The sequence below is a fragment of the Maylandia zebra genome, linkage group LG17 (genome assembly GCF_041146795.1).
Source record: "Maylandia zebra isolate NMK-2024a linkage group LG17, Mzebra_GT3a, whole genome shotgun sequence".
Lineage (NCBI taxonomy): Eukaryota > Metazoa > Chordata > Actinopteri > Cichliformes > Cichlidae > Maylandia > Maylandia zebra.
In genome coordinates, this window is record NC_135183.1 from 20,063,509 (window position 1) to 20,072,258 (window position 8,750).

At 39.4% G+C, this 8,750-nt stretch overlaps 1 protein-coding gene across 1 annotated transcript; it reads left to right on the forward strand.

Moving 5' to 3' along the window:
- The first annotated feature begins 3,363 nt into the window (after positions 1–3,363).
- Positions 3,364–7,754, forward strand: LOC143413336 (uncharacterized). The gene is made up of 4 exons (XM_076876167.1): positions 3,364–3,471; positions 4,297–4,368; positions 5,148–5,411; positions 7,391–7,754. Exons 1-4 carry the CDS (start codon positions 3,436–3,438, stop codon positions 7,478–7,480), a joined length of 462 nt encoding a protein of 153 aa, XP_076732282.1. The 5' UTR covers positions 3,364–3,435; the 3' UTR covers positions 7,481–7,754.
- Positions 7,755–8,750: the final 996 nt, after the last annotated feature.

The window sequence follows — 8,750 nt, forward strand, 5'->3', positions numbered from 1 at the left end:
GGAAATTAGGGGTTACAGCAGGCAGCACGCTAATGGCGCATGCGCACTCACAAAGGAACCTTCTGACCAACTTTACACAAACATCACATTGGGCAGACATGTCAGAAGGTAGGCTGATAGGAAAAAAACAACGAAAATACACTACATGAGGTAAGAGGAGGAGAAAAAAAACTCCACTCAGACTGAGCTCCTAGTGGGAGAACAGTTTGATAAAAGAAAAAACACCTCAGCACAAAAGCACATGACTATCAATACACCATAGAAACACGAGACAAGCAACAGGGCGGGTAAAGGGTAAGAGAGAGCCGGCGTAGACAGCGCATCCGGTCCTGCAGCATCTGTGCTGGTCCAGTTGACTGCTATCATCCCCGGTAGGGCACAAGCATCGAAGGCGTTGGAAAGGGAGGGGGATGAGTGAGTGCTTATCAGTGTAAGTGTGTGTGTGTGCGTGTCCATAGTTTAGCTGAGACAGTGTCCTTCGGCCTATCAGGCTAAGTAAACAGTCCTCCAGCCAATCCAGGTGTCCTTCATGGGGCGGGAAGAATAGTCATCACACAGTCGTTATCAGGGAGTTGTTTTGGTGGGCTCCAGCCTTGGGCCTGCAGCTGGAGCCGTGGTGTCCAAATGTTGAATATTGTTGATTTCTCCTTTGTGAGCAGCTCGAATTCTAGCACTCCGAGACTGGTCTCTCGATCTCCCGTTGAAGAGCTGCGAGCCTCCCCATGATGGTATCAAACTTCTGTTCCGTGGTGTTGTCAGTCTTTTGATTCTGAGACCTCACAACTGCAGTGATCCGTTCCGCGATGTTTTCCAACTGTCGCTCAAGGGTCTCATTTTGAGCAGGCCTCTCTCTGATGTTTCCCCTCATACGCTCAATGGTGTTGTTTTGAGCCTTCACAGCAGCTGTAAGCGTCTCCAAGGTGTTGACCATATTACGTTCGTTGTGAGAGGTCGCACCTCGTCCCGTCGCTTCGAATCCAGCGGGCAGCCTTGTGGGGGTTTGAACAGCTGGTTCCGCTTTCTTATTTCTCTGATAAACCAGGGCTAAGCCAACGCCGATCAGCATGAACCCTGTTATCATGGTTCCGAATAGGTAGATATCTTCAGCGTCCTCGATCGACAGTCCCGCCAGGCACACGGTCCTCCAGTTCTGCCACCCGTCCATCGTGTAACCGGCAGGGAAAGTCCCTCCAGGGCACTCAGGCTCTCCCGAGCCCCGACTTCTCGTTGAGAAAAGGGTGTCAATAGCACTCAGAGACCAGTTGATCAAATCCATAATTCTCTTTTAGGTTTAGAGAACGACAGTGAGAGACTGTTCCAGGGAAAGTAAATTCACACAAGACAAGACAAGGACATAGAGGCGAAGCAGGGAAGATAAGGGTGAGGAGGAGAGGAGAAAGTGCGACCGCCTTTGCTGAGAGCTCAAGCGTTGGGAGCATCACTTAAACACCACAGCTTACATGAGTATTGTTGCTGACCATGTCCATCCCTTTCTAACCACAGTGAACCCATCAAACTGGTTTCTTGAACATGACAATGACTTTGCTGTACTCAAACAGCCTCCACAGTCACCAGATCTTAATCCAGTAGAGTACCCGGTGAGTGTGTGTGTGTGTGTGTGTGTGTGTGTGTGTATATATATATATATATATATATATATATATATATATATATACATATATATATATATATATATATATATATATATATACATATATATATATATATATATATAAATAATTTTCGCACTAGTTTCTGTAACCACTACATTGCTAACGATACTAAGATGCACTGCTGTTAAGACTAACAACCTCAAAGGTCTCACCAACCTCAGTGAATGTTTCACTTTGGATCGGCACAGAGAGTTTCACTTAGCAGTCAAATAATCTGCTAAAAGTCTTAGGTTTGCCCTTCAGTTGAACTTTAAATCTCACATTTCTGAGTTCATCCACTCTTTGTTTCTGTCAACAACGAAAGACAAAAACACGCAAAAATAAAACCTACGCCGTCTGCTTTTAATATATTTATCACATGCCTCATATAACGTCATTCAGCAGAACTGCTCAGATGTGTTTACCCAGCGGTTGGTCTTGCAAACATCAGATCTGAAGATTCTATCGTGATTATTTTAAATCCAGAGGCAACCACACTTTCCAGGTAGTAACTTTGTATCAGCCTTCCTCAGCCCATCAGGTTGGCTGGTTCACACCAACACTTGCACATAAAAAGTAACCTTTACTTCTATGTATCTGTACTGTATATTTGCATATGCATATTTAAATTACGGATTTTATCAAGACTGTGAAGCACTGTGCAACGGTGTGGTTTAAAATGTGCTATACAAATGAAATCGTTGTTATCATTACACATGATGGACTTTGCCACTGTGATGTCAAAGTAAAACAAAGTACCAGCAACATAATAACAGCAGTGAGGCAACACTAGCAGCAGCTGCCTGTGTGTGTCAAATAAGCCGTGCCCCAACTTCAAACCGTAATAAAATTCAAAAAGGTGAATACAGTGTTTGTAAAGGGAAACAATCCTCAGCCATAAATTGTTTCTTGCAGCAGACTGGACGTTTTAGCATGTTAGACCCAAAACAGAGGCGAGCGGCTTCTCTAGAAGCTGTAAGCTGTAATCACATAATGCCTTTTTTCGAAACGTAACACAATAAACTCACTTATGTTTCTCTATAAAAGCAAACTGAAATGAAATAAAGGTCACGTAAAGTGTTTTATTGTAGGAACAATCGTTCATGATAGTTTGGCCTGTTATCTGTTTAGTTTTCAGACATTTTGTAGGCCACTGAAAGATGTGCAGATAACCTAAATTTGCAAACATTTACATGCACACAAGGTTGCGCAGAGACACAAAAAATCTGTATAGTTTCATAAATCTTACATGAGGTTTGTTGCAACCCTGGAACCATTCATGCACATCAAACAAACATTTTCCACTTAAATTAGAGTGAGCAGGTCTTTCTCTGACCAGGGGGTCCCCTCACCCCGTGCATGCGTATGCATTCAGAGAATGGAAGTGAACTGAAACCTGACCAGGGAGTCTCCTGTGTGTGCACGTTTAGCAGCAGCAGAGTTGTTTTAGAGGAAAAGTCATGTTGATGCTGCTGTTTCTGGTTCTGCTGCAGAACCCACAGCCCACAGACCACAAGAATAGATAGCTGTATATATAGAACCTCAGGTCAACGGAGAGTATCAGTAACTAGACAACACACTGTTGCACTTTATCAGCCTCCTTGTGAGAAGACACTTTTTGCTCTTTTATAGCAGTTTGATTTAAAGTTCCTGATAGAAGATGTCGCCATACAGTACTTTAGCGTGTCTACTGGTCTTACTGGGAGCTGTGCTGGCAGCTTCTGGGTTTCCTCGCCATCGTAGGGCTCCTTGTGTGTCAGTTTCTCAGCATGTCTCGGAGAGAATGACACAGAAGCAGGCGCTCATAGCGCACGAACTGGTAAGTTTACCTGTGGAGTCCCGCAAGGCTCGATTTTAGATCCTTACGTGTTTTCGGTCAAACTTTGCGTTGCCCTTTAAGATAAAGCGCTAATTTGAGATTTTAATTTAGAAGTTTGCTTCTTTAAAATTAGATGAGAGAAATAATCTGTGAGTATTTTCAGGTGTGTGACCAAACATGAAAATGTCGTAAGGTGTTGTACGGTTTTTCGTGTATGACAAGGATGCCTCTAGATTTCAGATTTACATTAGATTGATTTTTAGTGTAGACTTACATAGAATGTTTTTTACATTACTTCTAAGGCAGAGTTGATGAATTGCATAAATTACTTGGACTTATTGATTTATTATTACAAGAAATCTATCGCATGACTTAATGGTGACTATAACGAAATCTGACACACTTCTCAAACTTCACAAGGAGATGAACTGAAACCAGTTCATGTGCTTGTGGTTTGTTCTGATTACCACCATGTTTCAAAGAGAAAGAGGATATGTGTAAACGTGCTTTTTTTAAAAACAAAAAAACAACTTTGATCACCAAAAGAAAAAAAAACTTTCATTTTCTGCAAATGTAACCAAACTATAATATCCCTGTAAGATACTCATTGAGACCAAGGCTAAATGTCTGCAGGCACATCTAAACAACACTGACATTATGATATTGACAACACTGATATCATGTTGGCCTGAAGAGGACAATGTGTATATACATGTATTTGACTGTAACATTTATTTATTTTGCCCATTTCTTTGTGTTTGTTTTTGTTGTAGGTCTGTAGATCTTTCTAAATATTTTTTGATTGTATATTTGTGTATATTTTAGGGGCTGACGCAGCCAGAGGTTGGCAACATTGAACTCTTCAGTTTTGTCAACAGTATTAACACCTCCTGCCAGGTAGGCTCAAACAGTTCATTCACACCTGATGTCTTATTTCTCCAGTTTTCTTACTTCCCAGTAATAACAGCGCAATCAGATTTTATGAGCTAGATCTTTTAAGTCAACTGTAGCCTATATTGGGAGAAATTTGTGTTTAGAGCAAAATGTTTTTACATTTATAGGTAAATTCATCCTTACTATATAGCAGAGAAGACTGAATATCTTTAGCACAACCTCCTTTCATTAGACAGGACTTTTTCTAGAAAATATTATATCCAACTTGCTCATTTTTCCATCTTTTTTTACACATTCTTTTGAAATATTCATTGTTTTATTCAAAACACGTTTTCTGTGAGGTGATTGGGTTTGATAGTGCCCGTGTTTTGTTTTAACACTCATTGCTCCACCAACCGAGTCCAAATGCTAAAACTAACCCTAACCCAGAATCATCTGTGACCTTGGTCAGGACTAGTTATTGGTACAATGATCATGAATAAATTGGCCACCTGAGTAAAAGAGCCTAACTGCTTATGCTGTTTTTACTTCAGGAGAAAGTTTTTTGCTAGTAAAAGAAGATAATGACGGGAAAAGCTTAAAGACACTTAAAAAATGTTGCAGATGATATTTAAGGTGATGACGTCTCTGTATCGGAGGATAAACTTTTTTGGTATTGCTTGTCAGCTAAGGTCCTGGTCACTGTTTGCCACACTGTTAATCTGTAATCTGTTTCTTGTTGTTGCAATTAAATCTGTGAACAAACTAAATGCTGGTCTAAAAAGCCTTTCTTTGCTCCACAGAGAAACGACGTCATAGAGCTGATACATACTAGTTTGGATGTCTACAAACGCATTTTCTCCAGCATCCTGGCACATAGCAACCACCACACCCAAGGAGAGTCCACGGCCTCCGTGGGTCTGCTGGATCAGGTCTCCGATTCCAAGAGGTCTGAGGTTGAGTCGGCACTTAAGAATCTCCAGGATAAGATGGAGGAGCTGAAGAACCGCCTGACTCACGTGAACCACAACAAAGAGGAAATACTCTACAGGCTGAATCAAATAAAGGTAACAGGCTACTGATTTTTAGTCTCATTCATGAAACACTCAGTGTTTGGGCAGTTTTCTGGGTCAGTCCCACCAGAGTGCAACACAGAACTCAGAAGAAGGGAGGTCGGTACATTGGTGTTTTTGTTAATCTTTATTATCATTCATGCTTTTATTTTTGGCTAAATCACAACAATAGTCCATTCAAGGTACTTTATCTCATGAGAGAAACACTCCAACCATCCAACAAAGGTTTATGAGCAACTGCGTGGTGACATTAGAGGCAAAGACCTTTATTTTAAAAGGAAGAAATCAATAGACGCGATGAGGCCGGCCATGTGCCAGGACCAGCATCAGATGAAGGACTAAAACTGAAATTAAAGAAACAATCTATTAAATAAATATGTTATAAGTAAAAATTAAATAAATAGACACAAAAAATTTGCAAATAAATAAATAAAGTGAAAATATTTATCACACAAGAAAAATAAACATGGAAGCAAACGCGATATCTAATTTAACGTATTGCCACATTAATTTAATTTAATTTATGCCCATAATTAATAAACTAAATCCTGTATTTATTTATTATCTTTTTTTCAATATTTACAATTTCACTCCTCCACATAAGTAAAATTGCAGTATGCACAATTTTTGTTTGCATTCTGCATTGTGAGATTGTGAGATCAAACTTTAGCTGGTTGTGTTTTTAAAGTATCTGTGTGTTACCTTTGACTACCCAAAAGAGTTATTAAAAATGAAACTAAATCTGGGTCAAAGCCACCGGCTGGTGCTGCTGGAGTTCATGTATTGCTGCAATAGTACAGTTTGAGCTTTAACTGTGGGTTTCGAGCAAAAACAAAACTAGTGCAGGGATGAAGCAACAATGAGGGTTTTATTTAATCACCACCAACAAACGCACACACTCACACACTCAGTAGTGTATTCTGCCTTAATACTGATGCTACTTAAATAAACTAGTGGTTTGTTCTGCCACTAAAAATGGTCTCTGGGAAAAGCACCATTTCCTGCTGATTAATAAGTCAGACTTCCTGCAGCAGTTTTAACTCTTTTTAAACTTTACATCAGAGAGAAATAGTAGATTTCAAGCTGGCAGACTGTAGGTTTCGGCTTCTTTCAGGTAAGATCATTTTGTTTCCCATCAAACTGGCCCACAAACAGTGTTACACGGGTCTGCACCACAGATGTTAAACTGCAACTAAATAAAGAGATACTGGTGTATCGTTGAAGAGATTACGCCCACAAAAAGAAAGAAGCCCATAAAAGAAAGAATTGACTAATATAGAAACTTTGCAGAAGAGAAACTCTAAAGTCATGCGATCTTTTCAGTTAAAGGTTAATGGATGCAAGAACTTCAGATGTAGTTCAGAAATTGAACATTTCTAGATGATGTCACTGGATTGCTGTTGGCACTGGAGCAGGTACTAAGGAACAGAGTTCATTTGAATGTAGTATTTTATTTAGTAATTAAAACCTTTTTTTTTTCTTTTAAAGGGATGCCAAATGCTGTCATTTTTCTGTAAAGCAAATTTACCTTGTCTTTGGGTATAAATAAAGTTACCTTGACCTTGACCTTTTACATTAAATGCATGAAGATGATTTGTTTGGGCAAAACAAAAGATTTCAAAGCACTCTTGTCTTTCCCTCTCAAAATACTAGAGTCAGAGTTTTCTTGTCATTGTCAGACAGACCTCACACAGGCGACAGCTTTAAGAAGACTATAAGAAGCCTGTGCCATGATAAAAAAAAAAGCCTGAAATGATTAATTTCACATACTTTGAGACTTTAAAAGCCTTTCATATGTGTTGTTATTTTGGGAGCCAGCGTCCACAGACCTGCGAGCATTGTAGAAAGAGGTTAATGATTTATTGGAAGTGTATCTGATATTGGTTAGATAATGATTCTGTGGAGGAGGCTCCACCCACACTTGTCAGTGTGTTCCCCTGATCATTAACTGGAAGTCGTGTCTGTTTTTGCAGGTTGATGATCTGATGGCTCAGAAGAGAGCTCTGGCTGAGTACCTGGGGGTCTTCCAGGCAGCTTCTGTGATTGCCCACGCCAGCTGTTGATCCCACACCCCTTCATCTGAATAATGACCAACAATTTGGACTTTAAATCATTAGCTTGAATTTTCGGTTTAGAAATCTTTTTTTTTTTTTTTTTTGCTCTTATTTGTTATCTTCATATTTATAACTTGGTTAAACTGCCTCAGGTTGACCATTCAGTTCCACTTTTACAGTTACTTATTATTTATTCTCTTATTTAAGACCATGCCTCAATCCACTGCTCCACTTAACTGAGTTATATTTGTTTTGGTAGTAAATTAACGTGTGCTATTTATGATTTATTTATCTTATTTATTTTTTTTGCTGTTATTTTAAAATTGTATTTTGTTTGTTTAAATAAAATCAGAATTTTGCTGACCCAAGGCTTAAAGTCTGTTTGCATGATGAGCTTTTTGTCTTTTTCTAACAGAAAAATATCTCGGTCCAATCTCCTCAACCACATGTTATATGAATTCATTGTCAGGTTTCACAGACGCTGAAAGCTGTTCACTTTGATTGCAATCTAATACTGTGAATAATAGCAATGATGACGACATTCTGCAAAACAGAAACACCACAGTTGCTTTACTGTTTCAGTCTTTCCATCAGATAATGATGCAGCAGTGATGCACATAACTTGCAGACAAATTATTACTGCTTAATATGCACCGCATCACTGCTGACCCTTCTACGGTTAGAGTTAGGTTAGATTAGGGGAAAAGCTCAGATATATTTAAAAACCTTTAAAATGACTGGAAACCCCAATCTACAATTAATACTAGGGCTGGGTATCTTCACTAATTATTAGAATTGATTCATTTCCGATTCATAAGGTTCGACTCAATCCAATTTTGACTCAGACAGTCAGAAAGATCATAATTCTGATCATTTATCAGTATTGACACTTGTGAGACTTCATCAGAGGTGCAAGCATGACAGCAGATGCCTTTGTGTCACACAGGTGGAATGGACTCAGTTGCAGACAAGCTGAATTTAGAATGGAAGTCACAAGTTTATTTACAATCGCACCAGGCTACAGTGGCTTGCAAAAGTATTCTGCCACCTTGAACTTTTCCACATTTTGTCACATTACAGCCACAAACATGAATCAATTTTATTGGAATTCCACGTGAAAGACCAACACAAAGCGGTGTACATGTGAGAAGTGGAACGAAAATCATACATGATTCCAAATATTTTTTACAAACAAATAACAGAAAAGTGGGGTGTGCGTAATTATTCAGCCCCCTTTGGTCTGAGTGCAGTCAGTTGCCCATAGACATTGCCTGATGAG

What these genes read in the sequence shown, in the direction of transcription:
- LOC143413336 (XM_076876167.1), top strand. Translation starts at nt 3,436, where the DNA reads ATGACACAGAAGCAGGCGCTCATAGCGCACGAACTG. An exon ending in GTATTAACACCTCCTGCCAG is followed by an intron (nt 4,369 to 5,147) that starts GTAGGCTCAAAC and finishes TTTGCTCCACAG; the next exon opens with AGAAACGACGTCATAGAGCT. An exon ending in ACAGGCTGAATCAAATAAAG is followed by an intron (nt 5,412 to 7,390) that starts GTAACAGGCTAC and finishes CTGTTTTTGCAG; the next exon opens with GTTGATGATCTGATGGCTCA.